The sequence below is a fragment of the Tetrao urogallus genome (assembly GCF_951394365.1).
Source record: "Tetrao urogallus genome assembly, chromosome: 11".
In the NCBI taxonomy this organism is placed as follows: domain Eukaryota; kingdom Metazoa; phylum Chordata; class Aves; order Galliformes; family Phasianidae; genus Tetrao; species Tetrao urogallus.
The window spans coordinates 12,841,930-12,864,925 of NC_136824.1; the positions used below are offsets into that span (position 1 = coordinate 12,841,930).

At 41.1% G+C, this 22,996-nt stretch overlaps 1 protein-coding gene across 1 annotated transcript in view; it reads right to left on the reverse strand.

The window, feature by feature from the left end:
- Positions 1-1,969, reverse strand: part of RFX7 (regulatory factor X7) — a gene marked incomplete at both ends in the record, with an annotated part of 46,317 nt that extends 44,348 nt beyond the window's left edge. The window contains one exon of the mRNA XM_079540896.1: positions 1,824-1,969. Within this exon, the coding sequence (XP_079397022.1) occupies positions 1,824-1,969 (146 nt within the window). The remainder of the gene's footprint in view (positions 1-1,823) is intronic.
- Positions 1,970-22,996: the final 21,027 nt, after the last annotated feature.

Genomic DNA, 22,996 nt, shown 5'->3' on the forward strand with positions numbered 1-22,996 from the left:
CTCACACGGGACTTGAGCTCCAAATGAAGGCTGTTTGACAGTTATACAAAAACAGGTAAACACATGGAAATCCTAGAAGTCATGAAGGATGTGAAAACATTTAGGGAAAAAAAAAAAAAAAAAAAAAAAAGGTTTTATTACAGAAATGACCTGATGTTAAATACTGCATTTCTGCACAAAAACCACTACACACAACGGAGCCGATGCTGTCTGGAAGAGGCAGAGAAGTGCCAATATGGTGCAAGGCTGCCAGGTAGCCAGGGAGGAAAGGTCACCATCCTGCAGGGAACGCCAGAGAAGCACCCAGGAGACGAGGCTGCAAGGTGCTGGCACAGCCTGCTGGCACCGGGTGCCCAGCAAGACCCTCACGCAGTGCTCTGCATTCCTTTGTGCCCAACGCAGGCAGGCTATTCACTGAGTGTACCTGAATGCAAGAAGCAATCTGCATTTAAAACGCTAACGTATACTCTCTTTTTTCTTGAAAAGAAAACCCAGAATAAAAGGGGACGTTTTGCTAAGTAGCCATTTTGTCTTCAACTTGGACATGATACCTAATCTGAATGCAACATAAACATGCTCCTGAGGCTCGCCTCCAAACAGCACATTCATGGAGAGAGAAGAAAATCCAGAAAGGATGTCACAAAACAGCTTAATAAATTAGGACACCGTGAAGATGCAATGATCCAAACAGACAGGAAATTCTGCAGTTTGGAGCTCTTCTCTAGGTCACGTTGTAGAACAAAAACAACCACCAAAACAAAAGGTAGCAAGTGCTGGTTAAGGACAATGAATTATTATTATTTACCATTTCAACTCTAAGAAAAACAGCCAAACAAAAGATTTCAATTTCACTATGCATCCAGACGTAGGGTATGTGTATGTATACAAATACAGCAAAATTGCTCACACAAAAAAAAAGATATTTGGACTTGCCTTCTTCGACAGCCATACCAATTCAGAACAAAAAGCTAAACATGGTATGAAGCAATGTAGTGGATCAGTGTACTTTAGCAGGATGAATCCATGTACAGAAACACATATAAGAGAAAAAATTACCTAGGAGGAGTAAACTATATTTCCCATTCTCCACTTCCTGGCCCTACATCACTCCCTTCAACCAGAAACGGCCTTTAAAAACGTAAATTCTGCAGGTGGTACCTCCTGCAGCTGGGGGGTGGGGAGGGCACGCCAAAATACTTTATTCACACAGCAAGCAGAACTCGATTCATCATACCCCCCCAGACACACGGAATTGAGTATAATGTTGTTTTGCTATAAATTTTGATTAAATTTAAAGAGGGGGGGAAAAAAAAAGCAACACGGATTCCTGGATAGATACTTGCAAACCATCACAAGTTTGAGCCAGAGCTGCATTCGCACGCCTGCCCGGGAACTGTGGGGAGGCTGCGAAACGCACCTGTGTGCAGCGTTCCGGGCTCTTCATCGCCGTGCTGGGGGCTGCTCTCACCAGGAAGCAGCGGCAGCTCGCGGCGCACGCCGTCCGCTTACAAAGCCTCCAGCAGGTGAGAGGAGACCCGGCAGGTTAAACGGCGCCGCAGCGCAATTGCCATCACCGCGGGACACAAACGCGCTGACCGAGCCCCGTTACTCCGGGAAGACAAGGCACCCGGCTCGCACCGCCGCGGCCCGGCACACCTGCGCGTACCGCGCGCGCTCCCGACGGCGCCGTGCCCGCGCGCCCCGGGGCGCCGCTCAGCAGGGTGGGCCCGGCGGCTCCGCGCGCCCCGGCACAAAGGGGCCGCGCCCCCCCCCGCTGCTGCTGCTGCTGCCGCCGCCCGCCCGGCCCGCGGCCCGGCCCTTACCAGATGGAGCTACGGATCTTGTGCCGCAGCGCGCTGGCCTCGCCGCCCTGCAGCCCCGGCACCAGGGCCGGCAGGGCCCCGGCGGGCGCGGGGGTGCCGGTGAGCCGCCGCGGCGGCTGCCCCTCCGCCTGCTGCTCCTCGGCCATGGGGGCGCGGGGACGCGGAGCGGGCTGGCCGCACTAGGCCTCTGCCGCAGCCCTCGAGTGAGTCGCCTTCCCTCGCCGCCCCGGGGACATCACGGGCGGGGAGCCGCGCCGCGCCCCGCCGCTACGCCGCAGGATGGCGAGCCCGGCCCTCGGCACGGCGCATGGCGGCCCAGTCCTCCTCCGCCGCCCCGGCGCAGGGTCGCTCCGCCGTCGTCCCGCTTCGCAGCACCTGGCCTGGCCCGGCCCGCCCCGCGCCGCCGCCGCTCCTCGCCCCGCGGCCGCCGTGCCCGCCCGGGCGCCCAGTGCGCAGGCTCGGCGCTGCCCGAGCAGGCGGGCCGCCCCGCCAGGAGGGGGCTGGGGCCGGGGCCGGGCCGGGGCGGGGGCGCGGCCGCGGAGGGACGGGAGCGGCTTCCCCCTGCGGTGGCCCTGGGCCGGCCTCGGGGTGCCGGGCGCGGGCGGACTGCGTGTGCGTGCACCGATGCGCGGCTGTGCGGAGCCGGGCGTGAGAGGCACGGGCAGCGCCTAGCGCGGAGCCGTCGCTGCGGACACGTGAGCCCCTCCCGCGGCGCGCGGCATTACATCAGCCGCCCGCCCCGCACTTCTCGCCCTCCGGGTGCTGCGCACAGCCGCCCATCCTCCCGCACCTGGCGGTGTTTGTAAACAGCGCACGGAAACGCCGTTAACGCGCACGTAGCCCTCACTGCTTCCCAGAGAAGCTGTCGCCGAAGCGGAGGGGCCGCCCCTCGCCCCGGCCTTCTCGCCTCCCGCAGCTCCCGCGAACACCAGAAGCCGCTCCGCTGCTCCTCTGTTCCCAATCCCTCCAATTCCAGTAGCATTCAAGCAGGAACTCGCCATTTTCCATCTGATTTATACCAGCCCCAAACAGTCACCTCCCAAATGGCCCTAGATGTGCCTCTCTCTCCTTCCCCCAATGTTCTCACGCAACACGAGCCCCGAAAGCAGCAGTCTTTCGTCTTTAGCAGTGCCAACCCCATCCCTGTGCCCTCCTGCAGCACAGGGCACCCAGCCCGGTCTCCCCGGTCAGTGCTGAGCTGGGCGCAGCGGGACCCCTCTTAGCCTGGGCAGAGGGACGGGCACCTCAGCACCTTCTCACACTGCACCTGAGGATAAGCGGGGTGCCTTCCTGGCCTGCCTGAAAATGTGGGCCTTACATACTACTGATAAAGTAAATACACATGGTGTTGCTAAATGAAGGAGATGAGCATTTGTAAATGTCTGTCACCAAACAAAACAAGAGTTTTTTGAAATTAAATCTTCCCTTACATTTCTGCTTCCCTAAAGTCAAAACATCAATGGATATGGCAGTGATGGGGATTTTCTTCTCCTCATAAAACCTCTAGTCAGAATCACAAAAATGATGTTCTCTCTTGTTCCTTCTTCTTACTAAAAACTTTTTTTACTTTGATTGGAAATTCCTGAAGAATATCCAAGAAGTGAGTATAACCACAAGTAAAAATTCTAATCAGAAGTGAACAGAAAGGCTAGCAACTTCAATATACTTTTTGATCAGCACACATGTAACCTTGTACAATATGACCGAGCTGATCCTGGTAGTATTTCCTAGTTTTGTTTGTCAGCTGCTTCTGCTGAGATGCATGGTTTGACCCTTTGAAATCTGAGGCAGAGCTTATCCCACTTGGATCCCAGGCCTAAAAATGTTCTCCCTCACTGAAACTGATGGGCCTGCATATCAGAGTAAGGTTCAACAGATGTGCATCATGTTTGGAAGGACCACAGACTATTACAATATATTGGAAAAATATATATAATTTTAGCATAGCTTTCAGTCAAAACCAGCAGTTGGAAGACAAACTTATTATTTAGTTCCTTGTTAATTTCGTTCCCAGCAATGTCAAATTGTAGTCATGTTTATAGGTGTATCGGCGTCATATGACCAAAAAAGAAATTAGTCACATCTGTTCTGCAAAACCTGCTGCACTGGGCACACGCTGGCACCCTCGCACCACCACTGCCACCCTGCAACCACACCTGGTGCTTTAGGGCAGAATGGGATTAAATTGGCACCGAGATGAGTTAAGTGGGACAGAATCCCAGGTTGCATTGTTGTGGTGGAAGTGGACTCCAGGCCTCAAACCTATGTGTGCACTCCCATATCTCACCACCAATTTACCTTTTTTTACTTTTTTTTTTTTTTTTTTTTTCCTGTGCTCTTGTGGTGTGAAGCCTTTCAACTGCAAGCCGGTTTCTGTTGCTGGGTTACTAGCTGTGATGGGAACATACAGAGGCCCAAAATAAAATTGGGGTCTCCTAATGACTGATTTGGCCAGTAGGTGTTATTGCTGCGAAAGTTTTAAAGAGCAAAATCCAGAGAGGTCTGTTATGGAATCAAATAGCAACAACACAAAAGGCCACGCTGTTTTCCAAAAGCCTTTTTTTTTTTACGTTAGAAATAACTCCAGTGCTTTTCTCATATTCCCATTCTCACAATGTCCAAGCACAAGGTTTGGCCCAGGTTTTTTGTATAGCTGCACTGACACCGAGTGAGGGCTCTTCCCCTTTACGTATGTTAGGCCAATACACGGAAGCCAGCTTAGCTGACTCTTACACAACCAGTGGAACTAGCTTCGAATTTCATATGGTCTCTGCAAAATCATGAAAGAAAAAATGGCAGCTCCTTATGTGCAGTTTGCATGGTTATGTAAACTAAAAAAAAAAAAAAAAGAAGAAATAGATCCAGAATAATTGTTCAAACAGAGGAGCTTGTGCTGACAGAATTATCTTGAAGACGGTGAGGAGGACCATTTAACTGCTAAGAGAAAAACCTGAACTCCAATGAGCTGACAAAACACTGAAGACCTTCCAGGAATATCCACCAAAGACCGCTGTAACCCTCTTTTGGAGTCCTTGTGCCTTTGAATGCCTTTGCTGGACATGTAGATTGAGGCTTCTGGTCAGCATGGTATAAAAAGACATGAAAATTAATATAAAGGTTAATTGTAGATCCCACTACTGTAAACAAAAGTATGTGCTTTAGTCTAAACATGCCAGAAGTCTGAGGCAGCATTTTCAGGACCAGAATCTTAATTTTCTTTCCCATTTTCCAAATGTCTATTTTTAAGGAGTGCAGCAGCTGAGCTCAGATGAGGTAGGCAAAGGCCTTTCTGGTCTTGTGCCTCTGTTCCCAGGCATTCCCCTTCTGCAGACAGATTTTGCAGATTCCAAATCTGTTTATTTTTCCTCCATTTCTCTAGCTTCAGATCTAACATTAGGACTCTCTGTAGGGAAAAATTGTGCATAAATACAGAGTAACCTATTTTGCATTATTTTGTTTTGTTGTTTTTTTTTTTCTTCCCTGTTATTCATTGTATCTGACAGTTGGGGAATACACTGTCTCATGCTGTCAAGGAGCAATGTCTTGCTGCCCTTTCCGAGCAGCCAATACGAAGGGTGGGTGCTCTTCCCTGTTTCCTGTCAGATGAGAGATATCTGCCATCTTATTTCTAACATGGGCCAAGAAGAGATGTGCACATTCATCGACTAAGCTGAGGGTAATAGGCAGATAAACAATGAAATTCTGCTACCTTTATCCTCAAGGCAAGCATAAAACAAATTCTGTGAGGATAATTGACTTTAAAGCCTTGCTAAAAAAGACACTTTCCAAAAGCTTTAAACACTGGTTCAGTGAACTCCATCTTGATGCCTTCTTTGCAGCTCTTCTCCCCCGGGGATGTATGTCACCGTATCTCCTGAGCTATGCCCAAGACAACTCCCTCTGATTTTCTTTATTTTGTTACCTGTTCATATGCAGCACTGGTAAAAAGGAAATGCGATAACTAATCGTGCCCGTAACCAATTTTAATATATACTTCAGCTTGTATTTTTCAATCATTTAAAAAAAGAATCCGGTTTACCTAGAAGACCTTCAAACTCATGTCATGATAATTGACAGGAGAAATTGGGCTGTGTTCAAATGTGGCAGTGAAAAAGGGGCTATTTTAATTCTAAAAAAAAACAGGAAAACCTGCTTGATCAGGGCTTTGCTGAACTTTGCTGCTTCTGGAAGCAGCTTGTGTATAGTGAGTGTGAGCAGTGTGTGGTGAGCAGTATTGCAACCTGCCAAATAATGGGAAACACAAGGAAGTAGGAAGCAGGCCCCACAGTCACAAGTCCATCTCCAGCAAAGGACAAGTATTAGCTACCACACTGATTCTGTTACAGAAATTGTTTTCCTGGAAACCATCCTTGCTGTCTCCAGTTCTTCTCTGCTTTTGCTGTCCCTGTTGTCTTTTATATCTCTGCGAGGCAGTTTAAGGTGCTAACAAAATGGATATGCAGCCCTGACTCTGTGCAGACGATCATCAGATGCAAGATAGTGATGGCCTAGGCTCACATAGGCCTGGCTACAGCTTGCCCTGCTAGGGCAGACGAGGAGTGTGGTGTTATGCTGGGATAATACACAGATTGTTTACATTCTGGAAGTCACGATCACCCAATTAAATTCCAAGTCCATTCAGGTTCTTTGATGATATGGACAGCTTGAAACTTTTTGTTTCTATAATCATCTTTGCAGTGCAATAAATCTTTGTCTCAGTGTAATTTCAGATGGGCTGCTGAGCTTGAAAACATTGTGAGTATGGTGTTTCTATAACCTGCATAGCTGTATTCAACTACTGCAGACTAAGAAAGCTACTTAAAAGGGGACAGTGGGTCATGAAAGTAATGACTCAGACTGTCTTGTTCAAGGCTGATGAGTAGGAAGGAAGGCTGTCATTGAAAGGAGTTTGATGCTTAGCTGAGTCATGTTTCAAAATGACATCCTTTCATTTTCAGTGTTACTGAATATTTGATAACCTTGCTGGTAGAAGTTAGGGTTAAAAATATTTTTAGTTAGACTACTCTGCAGTTGCTTTGTCTTTCACTTGTCTTTCATCCTGACTCAGAGGCTCAGTTTTAGGGAGACTGACAGAATCAAAGGTAAGGAGAGAGAAATACATGCAAGTTTCATATAACAAAGCAAACAGCACAACACTTCTGTCCTTATTTTTTTTTTATCTTCGGTAGTAATCTGAAAATTCAAAAGTAATTGTTGCCTACCTGCAGTGTCTGACTACAAGGACCAGGACAGCTCCTGTTTGCAGGGACACCTCCTGTGAATTGCATTGTCACATGCATTGGTGGCCACTGGCAGATAATTGTGACCCAGTTAAGGTCACTGCATAACATGGTAATGTAGATGTGACAGAGGATGGGAGAGCACCAAATTCCCAGACTCAGATCCAAGTAGAACAGACCCCAGTACAAGAAACTCTGAGTTTCAGTTGTGTTGGTTCAAGAGCTGCATTCCCATATGAACAGTGGACGTCCTAAATTGGTGCCTGAAGGAATCCTCAGGATTTCCAAGCACCCTGAGAAATTTGTTTGCATCTTCTCCTGTATGTAAATGGACAAGACAATGATCCAGTGATACAGAAGCACTTTAAACTACAGCAGTTGCCCTTTGATTCCTCATCTTGCAAGCACAATGTGTTTGTCAAACACCAGTTTGGGGACACAATTATTAGTTTTTTTTCTCACAGAAGTTGTCCCCAAAAATGGAGGGAAAAGAAAACACTGCTTGCACATTATGCCTGCAAAGCAGACAGGTAGCCTCACACCCCAACACAATGCTATAGTCTTATGTTTTGTCTTATCTGTTTCTTCTTTAAGCTGCCTGTCCTTGACAAGACAGTACTGTACAGGCCAAGATCAAAGCAGTCATGTCGCATCACTACTAGCTCATGGTTTAATACTTCTGTTCTTTCTGGTCAAAACTTTACCCCTCCTCCTGCTCATCTACTGGCACATAACTCCACCCTCTCCAAGGACCATGTCTGTTCATGCAAGTGCTCCAAGCTGTCAGGATGGTCTCTTCCACGCAATCTTTAGCCTGAAGGTCCATTTCAAGTGACTCTCCATAGCATTCCTGCCTGCAGGCACTGCACCGTCAGCATCGATGGCAGCAGTGTCTGTGACCACGAGCCGTGCTATTGGTGCCTGACCAGGATGCAGCAGGAAACGTCTGGCCTCCACAACCATCTGCTAAAACCAGGCCTCCTCTGGCAGGAGTCCAACACAAAGTAAACAGAGTTTCACAGCCAGATTTCAAACTACAAAATAACTGAGAAATATGGCTCTCTGCTCCTAGTTTTCAAATTCAAGACATGGAGGCCTCTAGAATCAAAAATCTTTTGTGGATTCTAGGACCTTTTGGTTTCCAAATGGATTCATCACATTAGGGAGAAAGTGCTCTGATATAGTTATTTTAATTAGCTAATTAGTTTAGTTTAAGCATTTGCTAATTTTTAAGATGGTTTCTTTTCCAAAATCAGTGATGGAGAAAAATTAAATCGTCAAACTGGAGACCTCAGCTTGCAATACGTGTTCAGGAAACTATGTACAGAGATAGAATAGTTCTGAACATTGATATTGTAGGATATTTTTCATGGTATAAGAGAGAGAGAAGGACTCAATGAAGTGTGAATGATTTTTTAAAAGAACAGATTGCCGTGTCTTTTAAAATAGGTCAAGTTTTTGGCCTAGTTTTTCAGGGTGTCCCTTAAAGCAACAAGGTTTAATATTAAAAACAAAAACACCATTGTGTTTTTGTTTCTAGCCACATCTATGTATGTATGTTTTAGGGCAGAAATGTTCCAGTGTAAGAATAGAATGGCTAAGACTATCTCAAGCAACATTTCTGAGCAAGTGACACTCAATAGTAAAATCTCACTGGTGGCCACACTTCATCCTTAATGTGAAATGTTAATCTGAAACAAGCAGCTAAGGAAAAACAAACTGTAAATAAAGGAGATTGCCAATGAAGCCAACACCTGTAGACCCAACGCCTGTCAAATTTTGCTCCCTAAGTCCCTGGAAATTTAGCAGCATTGTTTGCTTTCCATTTTGAAGCTGATTAATTCAATTGATTAATTTGATCTAAGTAGAAACAGAAATACAACAATGACATTCAGATTGAAGGTACACAAGATAGTACTTGAACAAACTTATTGAAAGGAGATAAAATACAACTGTCAAAGCAAAAAGAATCTGTATGTATGTATTTAGATTCTAAAAATGGACATTTGAGATATTTTAAACAGTGAGAAATTCTGCCTGCAGTGTTAATTAATATAGAATAAATACAATTTGTCTTCCATGTAAGTGCAGTCTGGTACGTATGCTTACAGACACACCTTTGTTCTGAGAACGTAGGTATAATGCATGCATATATAATGATGTTACAAAGACTTAATTATTCAACATAATACAGCAGTAATTGAAGTTAACCTTAGTGCATCTGTACGGATTGAGGCAAGGCATGACTAGGATTTCCTCCATCCCAGAGCTCTAGAAAAAGACCAGGCACAAATCAAGGGTGGTTATGCTTGGAGAGTACACAGACAAGGCTTGTCACTCTACTTACACTCCCCTGAGGCAGAGATGGGAGCTTGGTGGATCTTTATTAAAATATATATATTTTTTCCCTACTAAGATGATCCATAAGGGATAGTGCCCTTCAGGCACAACCCTTCAAGAATGTACCTTCTTGTAGTAAAACTCTGCATTGACCCAATGCACAGTAATAAATATCAGTTGGCTCACAATTTTGTACAGTAATAAAGACACTGAATAGCTTGTCAGTGCATGCTTCAGGAAAGAAGTACAATCTGGAACAATGGGGTCTTGGAATACACTTGGAATACAAATCTTCTGCAAGTTGTGGACTTCATTATGAAAACTGTTCATGAATCTAATTAATCTGTGACTGAAGACAATGCAAAAGCATCTCTAGCATCTATTATGCTATTTCTTTGTGTCCTATTATGTAACAAGATAGTTATGAGAAAACGTTTGTTTTAACAATTAACGCTATTTGCATTAAGATTTGTAGTTGTAACTACCATCATGGACTAGAACCTTTATTTTTTACCTGGTCCTACTCCACACCCTCTGCTGATGAACCAGAATGAACTGGTACATGTGTGGCTTTGTGTGTACAGTTAATGACACACTAAGGCAAGAAGAAGGAGAAAGAGGATCTTCCCTCACAAGAAGGAGAAAGAGGATCTTTCTCTTTACAAAATACCACAAAGTGCAGGAAAACTCATTCAGAGAGCTCCCAGGGATACTGATTTGTGAACAGCTCTTTTTCACATATTAACTCCCACTATTTCCTGTACAACAAGAATACTGTGCACACAGATCTGTTTTCAGTTTTCTCACTGGTGGTTTCTCCCAATACTACTCATATATCAAGATCACTTTCACTTCATAACAGTTCACAAATTCTTCCAATACTAATCCTGTTGTGTTTCTTTGTCTGCTACAGTCTAAATAATTAACAGAGATGCCAGGCAGATGTTAAGTAGCAGTAAAATGTTACTATCTCTGTAATTCCTCGTACAGTAGCTGACAAAGTCTTATTTTGCAAAGAATCCTACTGAAAGGTCATTCTCAGTATGAATATGTGATTGCATAATTACTCAGTAAGGACTTGGGGACTAAATCTCATTCATTTTATAATCTGAGTCAAGTTGGAAAAAAAAAAACACACTGTCTATTTGAATTGAACATGTTTATAATGTTCACAGGGAGTTCTCCTCCCCTGCACAGTGCTCAGTGGAGCAGGTACAATACTTTTTATTATCACAATGAAATGTATGAAAGGAAAGATTGATTAATTCTCTTTGTTTATGACACTATACATAGATCCAAATTCTTAATACCTCCCCTTACCTTTGTAGGAAATTTGCAGTGTGTGATCTTGAACACAATATCATATCCAGGCTTCATGTGGAAAACAGCAGCTCTGTGTAGAATACCTGTTATAGGGAACATACAGAATAATTACATTGTGTGCTGACGTAAAGTGACTGGCTCATCTGTCTGAAGGACAGGATTTTACTCTGTTGGATTGAAGCAACTTCTGTGAGATTGGAGCCAAGAATATTTGAAAAGAAAATGTTGCTCACAATCTATCTGGCTGAAATCCTATGCTTATCCAGGCAATAGGTTTAGCTAAGAGCCAAAATCTAGCTGTATGGAAAGGTACTGCTGAGATGAGGATAAAGCTTTTTAAGGGAATTCAGTCCCTGGGCAGCTAACCGCATGGGAATTGTGGTGGATGGGGAGTGGTGGGTTCCCATGTCGGATGAGCATGGCAGTGAATGAGTCAGCATTGGTGGCTGTAGTCTTCTTTGTACCCACAGCGACCTTTGTGGTCTTAACCAACATGTTTGGGTTGGATCCTCAATATAGCAAAGAAGTCTACAGCAAATCTGTTCAGATAGTAGAAAAATTACATCTTTTTCAAGATGCTTTGTCAACATCTTAACAGTTTATTGCCAAAACTTCTAATTAGTTTAACAGTTACAATATCACAGCTCTTACAAATCAACACCACATACAGCCAAGAAACAGCTGTTCTCATACTCACAGGCTTCTAACATTTATCTAACAATTCAAAAGAAAAACAGAATAAAGTATTAACATCAATATGAGAAAGGAATTCATGTCCTCTGTTATTTTAAAGTGAACTCAAGAAATGTCTGATATATTTAAATAGCTTTTTAATAAATGTTATGTGTGAAAATATGGAAATTCAGATAAAAGCTGCTAGTTTACAACTGATGTGATTTGGGCATGGGAGCAAATGTGGCTATTAAGATTAATAAAATCCTGGACTTTACTGTTTGGGATAGCTCTCTGAGATTTTCAGCTTTCAGTTTTCAGTTTTACTGTGAATATGCTATATTGGAGCAGTTCAGTTTACAAACCAGCGCCCTTCAGGCCTGGGTTTTTTATATAAGAATAACATAAATAAACAAATAGGTCACCTTGCTAACTTGATTTTCCTGTGGCAGATCACTTTCTTCCCTTCAGGAAGCAAAGAATAGGTCTCTTTCAGTGTCACGAAGATAGAAAGTAGTGAAAGCTTTCCCTGTGCTCATCATTTTTTACTTCAACCTGCAGAACAAGTTGATTACACTGTGTCAAGTAAAATTTCCTGTGTTAGGAGGATATTTTAGTTTTTTTTTATTATTTTTTTGCTAGGTTTCATTTTGCTCCCCTTTCAGGTTTTTATGAAGTCCTCTCCCTGAATTCTGGCAGAACCCAAGCTCAAGATTCCAACTGTCTAAGCCAAGTTTAAGAATACTGCTATTTACATGGTGCAGTGAGGGCCAGTTAGCCAAGTCTGGTATCAGTCCAGGAGTAATCCTTTCCACAGATACAGGCTGTGTTCTGTCCACGGTCAGGAGGTAGGTTGGACAGAAGTAATGTGGAGTCCTTTTATTAACACAGCAGGCACCCAACTTAGAGCTGTGCCTATTTAGGCTTCTAAAAACAGTTTGCACTGAACGTGCCCTCTGGTTTCCTGGCAGGGCTACTCCCATACCAGTAACTTGATACATGCACTCATGGTCACCATAACACCAGCCAAGCACATGGAAATAAGACCATCTTTAGAAAATACCTCAATGGGTTAAAACGGTAGGGCACAGCTACCAAAGCCATGTTTGAGATTCCTCACCCTGCAAGGCAGAGAGAAGGGCTTGGTACTTTCTGGTTGTTGGCAGCTCAAAGAGGAAAAGGATGATTGTGCAAATGGCAACTTCTTGCATAGAAAGTCTTTCCAGAATTAAACAATTGAGAAGTTTGACTTCAAGTTGCCTTTTCCTTCTGGCACTGAGGTGGAGGAGGGAGCAGGAAGGTATCAGCTCTCCTAATGGTTTGCAGAGTGATTAACTACATACTGCAGGCCCAAATTCAGCCCTATTCATACTGCTGCAGCTTATAGGGGATGATACAGCGTTACAACCATCTTTGATGTCATGGCAGGGATACAGAAATTTATTACTAGCAATCTAATTGCTGAAAGGGAAACAACTTTTTACACATAAATGCCTGGTAAATAGTTAGAAAATATTATGTTTTTAATTTTATCCACAGCACATTTAATCTCAGATTACATATGCAGACATGGAAAGTACTGGTGTGACATTTAAACATACCAAACCTGTCCCATTGTAAGATTTTTTGTTGTTATTATTTTTTTTAATTTTGACTAATTTCTTGTATAGAAAGATCTATGATTGTAGTACATGGTCATTTCTTGGCCATGTGAAAATATTACTCTACTTTTCAAACTTTCTTTCTTCATTTCTGAAAGCATAGGCAAGTTAAAAAATAATCATAGCTTAGTCATAAAATCAGTATGTCAATATTTACTTGGCGCTCCTTCATGTCTTGGTCTTTCTTTGCTATTCTAATGCTTCAACTAAGTCCAGTATGTGTCATCAGGCCCTGGATCTAATAACTTGGGAAGATGATATTTTAAGATGCATTTGCATTAGCAAGCGAAAATCCAAATGGTGTGTGGAAAAGTGTGCTGAGCATGATGCAAAATAATTGCCAAAAGAGGAATTGAGATATAATAAGGTAGAAAAAAAGCACAATGTGCAACAGTGAGAAGGCCTGCGGGTGCATTTGCAGGTTCCTCATGCAGATGGTAAAATTTAATTTTTTTTACATTTCTTTACAAATAAAGATGCAGTTATGACATAATTGATTCAAATCTATTTTTAAATCCGTTCGTCTGAGTTTCTGACACCAGCTTTTAGCGGTCTAAGGAAATTCTTTTAAGAAAAGAATTCAGGCTTCAAAACTCCCAACCACTGCTTCAACCAGGGCAACAGCTGGCGTCCTGGGCACCGTCTGGAAGAAAGAGCAGTTTAAGAGCTATCGGATTGCTTTTCCATCTCACTGGTTTTACGGTTTCATAGTTGTGACTTACTGGGGATCTAACTTGGATATTGATAGATATTTCAGTGTAAATATCATTTATCTCCCTAGAAGTGGGGGCTTTCTTTTCAGTGCAATAGGAGAAGGCCCACTGCTTTACCAGGGCAGCAGATGGGCAAAGTGAGTGAACACTCTGTTAGTTTCTTTTTCAATGCTCGTACGTAAGCACTGCTGCATCTGAAACCCAATTACTATAGCATTTAGTGCAAAGAATAAATCACAGCAAGTATGAAACTGAAAATACTGCCACATACATACAGTGTGTTTCTTTCAGAGCGTTTCCACCCAAAAGTGTGACTGTTAGATGTAAAACAGACTCTCTCATTCATGCTTTAGATTTTTTTTTTTCTATAGTTTTGTCAAATCTGCAGTTTGGAGACTACAAAATAAGTTTTATATCCCAAACAGCTTTATCACAAATGATTATATGAGAATGCTACCTTTCTCTTTGTGTTCAAATTGTCTTTTAATGTTGGTAGTGTTTTCTTGGGGCTGGCAATATTGCATGGTCAGAGAATGAGCTTGAAACACAGCACAATGGTTTTAGGGGAGCATACCTGAATTCCCCCAGTGAACTGGCATCTGAGTCCTTGTCTGGGGAGCAACAATATGACACAACGCATCACACAAGTGGTTCAAATCATCTGCTTTTTTTTTAAGTTCTCAGACACTTGTGGAAAACAATCTTAGCATGATGTTATTGCCAAGTGTGCACAAGCCTCTTCCCAAAAGACTGGCTTGTGAGTTAATAATGTACTTTGTGCATTTGCAACACAATTGCTAGGCAGAGCACACTTTGTGTACTGCCCTGCTCTGCAGCTTGCCTCAGTTCAGGCACAATCATTCAAGCTGCTCTTTTAAAAGCTGCAGCTTTAAAATTTTCTCCACTGTTCATTTCCCTCCTAAAAATCTCCCACATAAGCATTCTTACTCCTGCAGTTTCACCAATGCTAGCAAGTGTGGGAGGGCTGGCATTTTTGGTACAAGCACATTTGGACTCTCACTACAATGTCTGCTCTGCTCCCCTGAATACATTTGCAATTAATCAGAGGGACCTACGACAAAGGGTGGTATACTGTGAAAGGTGTCTACTGCATTAGGACTTAATATCCCCTCATTTCATGCAGATAGCGATGCTCTCCTCCCCCAAGAACTCCCTCTTTTTCTAGAAATTACTGAATGAGAAAAAGTTCTGTCAGAAGAAACTGAAAACAATAAAAGATCCCTGATCTGCTCATGAAAAGTGCTGTAAGAAAGCCAGGCTCTATACCATTATACTATATAATATAGAGTAGCAAATCATTATTGAAATTGAAGCTGTTCATTTTCAAATAGATCATATGTGGAGATGAACACTGTTCAGATTATCCTCATTACTAGAGGGAAGGTACATTTTACATTGATTTTCACACAAACGCCGTATGATCTTATGTGGTACATATTCAAATAGCTGGAATCCATTAAAACCATGCTCCAGCTGTGCAATCACTGTCCTCACAAAGATACATTTTTACATGTGGTTAATGCCAGGAAGAATCCACAACTTCAATTATGAGATCACCAAAATATGTTGTTTATTGCAGAGAAAAGCATTTGTAGCTTTTTGTTGTTGTTGTTGTTTTTAATATCCAGCCAACACCACACTACTAAAGCTAGATAATAGAAATCCTGGAGAAATTTGAGCTAAATCTGTCTGGATTATAGCTGTGGGATTATCTGAATGCTAAATTACTGTATATGTTTTACTCGTAAGCATAGCACAGACAGTATGGGAAGATGGATGACTATGCAGATCGCAATAAAATCCATCCCCAGGAGACTTTTTAATACACGAGGTAAACAACCCCTCTCAATTTATCAAGCATTCTGGATTGAATTAATGCTGTCATTTGCTTTGCTGTTGCTGTGTAGAGAAATACAGTTTAACTTAAACAGCTCCTTTCGCAGCAGAAAAACAAAGGTTTTCCCTTTGCATCCTTCATAACACGTCATGCAGGAATATTAATTGGCTGCTGTGTTTGTGTAACTGAATTAAAGAAAACACAACTGTAGTTTACTGTGTAATCAGAAAACCAAATTATATGCAATATTTAGAAAAAACATTAACTCCATCTGCCTTGTTAAACCTTCCCTTCCCCTCCCCCGTTGTTTACACACCAGAATTTCTGGCTTTCTAAGGACATACAGTGAGTGAACCTGGATTGACCTGACACATAGCATCTCAGAATTTCCCCTTGAGTGATTCACAGATGTGTGAGCTGCGACCAAAAAAAGCAAAGAGAAAAAATGCAGGGCACTGTACAGTCTGAGTGTATCTGAAAGAGGTGATACTGAGTGTGCCATGTCTGAGTCCCTCCTCTACTGCAAGTGCACAGCAATGGATTACAAACACATTCCTTTGGTAGCCAATTCAGCTCTGTTTGACAATTGCAAGTGAAATTACTTTCAGCTATAGTGGGGCAGGGGCTATTCTAATTCCTATTATTCTCCTGACATGTATTACTGCTCGCTGGTGCTTTCTTGACGTTTTGAGTAGCTATGCCACATGTTTATGTACCACACAGTTACATGACACGTGAAGCAATTGGGCAGGCTTTCCTAGGGAAGCAGGCTAGACAGTAATTTCTGCTCCCTGTGAACAGATATCAGATGATATAGAAATGTTCACTTTCATTTCCTTCTTTCACAGTCAAAGATGGTATGTGGCTTTGTAAACAGATTAAATACAATTTTAGATCCTGGGAAGCTGTCAATGTAATCCTTTGGTCAAAGTACAGACAAACAAACAAAAGAATCGACCTTAGCCAGAGAGCTCAGCTGCATCCAGCTTTTAAGATTTATAATTTTTAGCAGAAGAAAAATTTAGAAAGAGCATCAAAATGTTTTTGTTTTTGTTTTTGTTTTTTTTACTAAGGAAAGACTGTTATGAATATATGCCCTTGAAATTTGAACATGATAGCTGGTATTCTCAAACTGTGCATATAAGGTAGCAGATTTGGGTTGTCAGACCCTTTGATGTTTGTTAAAGAAAAGTGGGCTGTTCTTCATCTTTTCTCCCTCAGCCAAATAAGTCGTTTCCTACAATTTCTGCTGCTTCTTGCACTTCCACCTGCTTTTGTGGTGAACATCTGAGAACTAGTTGACCTAGAACACTAGAGCTTTGTTTTAATATGAACTGTCTCCAGAACAGTGCTCTCAAGGAGCTGAACCAGAGGCAGTAACAACGAGGTATCTCCAGGTTAAATGTTAAAGCCACCTAGACTGAAATATTGCAAGATACATGAGTGGAAGTCTGAGTTAATGAGCTCAGGTCTACTCTGTCTACAGGTGCAGTGCTCATTGAAAAGACTTCAGATTATACAGGATCAATCCCAAAGGCAGTCCCTGTATTATGGTCTCTGCCACAATATTTTTGGAATTGAAAAACTTGAAAAATTGATACGGTAAAGAAATGGAAGAGTATAGGTTGCAAAGGGCTTGTGTGAGGTCTTTTTTTTTTTTTTTTTTTGGTCTTTTTTAATCAACCTCAGGTATGAAAGGGAATTCTGAAGAACTTGGAAATAGACAGAAGGATCTCATATCATTTTACTAATCTAAAGAATACATAATTTGGGGATTGAAACATTAAGAAAAGATTTATAGTGAAAGAAGAAAACTTACTAACTCAAACAGCACAGCACAGTCATAGATCAAACAATGCAATAGGGCACTTCATATTACTTTCAGGAATGCTAGATATGCTTCTCCTATCTCTTATATATTCATTACAAAATTCATTCTACTATAACCCAGACATAAATTATACTATTTCCTAAAGTTTGTTTGGAGAAACTGAACTTTAAAGGCAAATATTAACTCAGCTAGCATGTCTTTCTGGAAATAAAGGTACAGTTTGGTTAGCATGAGCAGTATTTCATTCAAAAGGGGATGAAACAATTTTAGAAATCTGGTTCAGTAACACTGTTAGATAAGAGCTCTCATGCTTAGCACTCTATATGAGCTTCACCACTTTCCTGAAACAGAGTTCCAGTTTGACATCAAACTTCATGAAAACTCAAATATTTTCAGAGGAGATCTACAAAAATACTGTACAGGTAGGGAAAAATATATTTTAGTTGTTGTACATTAAGAAGCACTTCCTGTAGCCCTGCCAGATCATCAACCATCATTGTCACACAGGTACTTTGTAAAACTCCGATGCAAACAATTGTCTGTAAAGTGCTCAACGTTCCATTTTCTATTGGGCAGCTGACCACATAAGGAAAAACACAATTAGACATGGCATGGAACAATATCATCTGCAGTTTTACTGCTAATGTCAACACATTTGCTAAAGCTGCATGGAAAATAAACCACAACCTTTGTGGAGGTGGTTTCTCCAGCACAGACCAGCATTTAGTCATGGTGCCAGAGCAACACAGGGATGTCTGATGGCTGTCCATGTTGTACTGACTTAAAGGGTAAAGAGGAAAAACAACATATTTATTACTGTTATTACCTTCTTTTTTTTCTCCTTCACCAGCAATGCTGTATATGAGCAAAACCCTGATTATATTGTTCCAGAAACACAGTCCTCTGCTAGGAGTTTATCAAAAACTATTAAGGTGATTTTACTGTATTTGATATTCACTTAATAAGATTTTAAATTGAAACCACAATTTTCTCTTCTGAGGTGTAAAATAAAACTAAGGAGAAAGATTAAGAAACTTCAGCAAATATATTAAAACTGAATACATTAAAACTCACATCAGAGATAACAGCTTCCCCTCCAAACGTTGTCCCTGCAGTGAATACAGCAGCTTTCACTCTGCATAGTATCATTTATTTTGTTTTAGTGTGCTTTTGAACTTCAAGTTTGCACTAAACTATCCTTTACAACACAGCTGTTCTGGCTGTTTGAGAAATGACAGGCAGGTGAAATTCACAGAGCTGAACTCAGCATTGTGGAGGCATGACAAAAGTTATATCAACCTCAGTGGAATTTCATTGAGTTTAATTTTATTTAAATTCATTTCATGATTTAATATACAATGAAATGAAGCACTGCAGAAATGTGGTTATAACCACGTGAAGCACTACAAAATCATGGTTATAACCGTAGCTGCCTGACATGTTGATTTTGTCATTTAAAATGAATTAAATTTAACTTTATTCCTAATATTTATGTGTGAAATGTTTAACTTATTCAGACTAGAACTAATTGTACAATGAGTATTTTCACTATTCAAGCTGCTTACACTGAGAATTCAGCTTTTTTTCTTTCTTTCTTTATGTTTTTTTTTGTTTTTTTTTTGTTTTGCTAACTCAGTTGTTTTTATCTCTATATTTCATTGGCTGTTCCTTATGCAGTGGCTCCTCCATGTTGAAAAATCTGAGTGGCAAGAAAAGACTGTCCAAATGTGAGTGAACAAAGCAGCTATTCCAATGGATCTTTTTCTCTTGCTCAGATTTCAGGGGAAGAACCCAAACCCCAGCCTTTGCACTTAAGTGACTTTGGAATGCTCTTTCTACACAGTTCAGCCAACAGCATAAAAGCATTCAAAATGAACGCTAGCCAGTTCTTCTTCACTCCTACTTTGTTACCCAAAGGTTCAGTGCATCTGAACACAGAAATTAATTTAGTAATGCAAATAAATTATTTGACAATATATTTTAAAGGAACATACAGCCTTTTACCTGCCACCACATTGCTTGTAAATCTGTCTTACACCTCTCAGTGCATGCACATATCTACATGAAAATGAGGAATCAACTTTGTTTGGAAAAGAGGACTGTAAGGAGTGATGGGACAAAAGCAAGAGCATTTTCCTGTTTCAGCACACATATAACTAAGAAAGTTTGTATTTATGTATTTATTTTTGTCAGTGATTTGAAATTTTATGTGGTATTTATTTTTCAGGAGGCCTTCTCAGTTCTCCGCTCACTAACACCAGCTGAAGCACAAATCCTGGAAAATCTTAGCTCCTCTAAAGAAAAACAAGTTGTGACCATACAACTGAAACCCTCAAATCACTGCCAACTGGCCCTAGCTTGCAAATTCAGTATTCAATCCCAGGTTATGTTTGCCATGGTAAGGTGCTTTCTTTGAAAGACAAGTGTTGAGCTGTGCCTGTCCCATCATAGCTTTGTTCAGATCTTCATCTCCCCGTTCCCTCACAAATCCCCAGTATTGAAGCCTTGATTTAGTTCAAGCTAACTGGCAAATTACTACTTAAGTGTGATTGTTGCAGTGATACGTAGGCAAAGCTTTTGAGCGTGTTCAATATATGCAACTTTCAAAAGATTCAGTTCAACTTTAGTTGAAAACACTTGTGCTTTTCCTGGTGGCTACCCTCACATCAGACAGTGACTAATGTTGTACTTAGAACCCAAATCCAAGGACTGCTCTAGAGTGCTGTGGAGCATCCTACAACTGGAGATGACTTCAGTTGCAATTGTGGGTGCTCAGCATGCTTAAAAATTAGGCCATGTATTTTTAAAAGCTATCAAATATTGTGCTGTTACAATAATATCTCCTTTTCATGTGGCAGAAATAAAAATATCACAAGAATTTCTGCTGGCTCTGCAAATAATAGCAATTGCTGTCAGCATTTGTTTATGAAAACCAGCAAAAACCAACAAAATAACATTCTCCCTCTACCCAACACTGAATTACACATTTATTACTATAATTAGTGAAGGAGCTTGTGCCTCACATAAGCTAAAATTATTTTCCAAAGCAGTTTAATGCACTAACAAGTCACATGCATTCGTTTAACACAGGAGCACGTAGGTGGATTTTTACTTCATTTTAATACATTGCTACTGGATTTCAATCACAGAGCAGGAATAAGCAGAGGAGCCAAGGGCTGAATCGATAATACAGCATGAATTAACATTTCTTTTATCAAGCAATATAGAATGAGCAAATGCCAAAACATGTTATTCTAGTTTAAGGCTACACTGTGGATATATAATTTGTGAATGCTAACATTGACACTTAACATTTTAGAACTTGTTTGTACTTGTTAGATAGCATTAATTTGCTTGGTGGTGCCACACTGTAATCAGTGAATATTTTAGATTACCTCTTACTCCGCACTTAATGAAAAATTAAGAAAAATATGTAAGATGATGATAAAGGCCAGATCTGCTTTGCTGTTGTCAACTGCAAGGCAATTTTGAGTGAATTTATCTGCATTCACCTTTGATACACGCACTCAAACATACAATGTGGCAAGTCTCACAACAGCAATGGAACACAAAAGTGTTTTCTAAATGATTTCTTTGCTGCCTACTATGTACAGAACATATTCCTTGAAGTGAAGAGGAACGGGATACAAGTGACGGCACACCTATGCAAAGAAAATGTTCATTAAAAGAACAGACACATTTGGCTCATTTAGGCTATAGGGTTTCTTTGGTACTAAGTACATGACTGGATTTCTCACCAACACCACTGTGGACAGTAACAGCAAATGCAGACCAGTAACGAAGAATGGGATGAATGGAAATAGCATGAAGAGGTTTGCAGGTGCTCCTGCTATAACTGCAGGGCTCTGCATCTGGGTGACAAGACTGTTTCTTTTCTAAAATCTGCCATGTTAAGAGCATGTCCTTCTTTTGAAAAGTCATTTCTTCTTAACAGCGGCTTGGTGCCTCCCTTAAATTTAAGTGAAATAGGATTTTTTTCTTTAGACAGAAAAGCTAACATACAAAGTAGTGGTCTTAGTTCCAATGATTAAGTAAAAAATGTTTAGGAAAATATTTAGCTATATTATTTCTGGTTTGCAATCAGTAAAATTAAAGTTGGGTAGAAAGGGCCATTGTTTTATTTCAGCTTCTGTAGTTTTTGTTGGAAATAGGATGAGGAAATAGCATGCTTTAGGAAAAAAGCAGTTGTATCCCAGAAGAGAATGACGAGCATCTGTCAAAACAGTCTGGTAGTAAAGTCTAAGGGACTGATTTTGGACGAAGGTTGAGATGCAGAATACTTTTTTTTTTAATTGTAACTTCTCACATGAGTGTGTTTCAGACAGGGAAGGGTACAAGATTTCTAGTTTCAGTGAAATTAATTATTACTTTGGGAACAGTGTATATATAATAGCAGTGCTTCAGTGATAGCCTCAGTTAGGAAGTGATGTGTCTTACACAGCAGGAGGAATTTCCATCATCAGTGAAAGATACTTCTCCTTTGCTCTGATGTTACCATGCTCCTGATGCTTTTTTATTTGTTTTCAATAGGCAGACTGTTGCATTGTTTAACTTCTTGAGGGTTTGTTCTTGTTTGGTATGTATGGGCTTTTTCTGTTTGGTTGGTAGGTTGGTTGTTTTCTTCCCCCTCCAAAAAAAAAAAAAAAAAACCAAACATTTTCCAACAAAAAATCATACACCTGTCATAACCTGGTAATATTACAGTGGCTACTTTGAAGAGTGGTGTGGAAAAGTATTTGCCAAACCTTTTGATCCATAGTAATCAGAACAGAAGTGCCCAAAACCCAGAGATTAAAGGATTAAGCCTCAAGAAAGACTTGTGGTATTCTAAGAAAATGTGACTGATGCTCACCACTTATTTTTTACAGTGCTGATGAGATTTAGTGTTTAAGGTCCTTTCCTGTTCAGACATAAAAGCTGCTGTAATCAGAGTATTACTAGGAAAAACTACTCTGGCTGGGGATTCAATATGTTTAAATTGTTGAGCCAAGGTTATTGTTTGGATTAGGTTAGAAAGGATGACATAGAAATAAGTAAGCTTCAATACTGCAGCAAAACAGAGAAGAACAAAGAAAAATGTTTGTGTTTGTACATGGCATTCTGGAAACCCCAAGTATGCTAGTGATAGCTATATAAAAATAATTCAGAATAGCCTAGCAACTAGATATTGTATAGCTGTATATAAAAAGCCACTAGAAGCAGAATAAACATTTCCACCAAACTGAAACCAATATGAAAGCAGAACTGGAGGCAGTGGAGATGGAAAAAACTTATTAGGACAGCTTGCCCATCCCCCAGACCTGTTGTCCCTTGAAACCCGTGTTCTTGGTTCATGCATACCTCTTCTGTGTGTTCTGCTACACAACACTTAATGCATAAACAACTAACATCCATTAGTGTCATCCTACAAAACATGCAATAACAGGCTAAACTGACAGTAAACCGTTCTAGGATATCTGTTGGTAAGTCCAAAGATTTTTTGCAGACTTCATATATCCAAACAGCTAGCAGCTT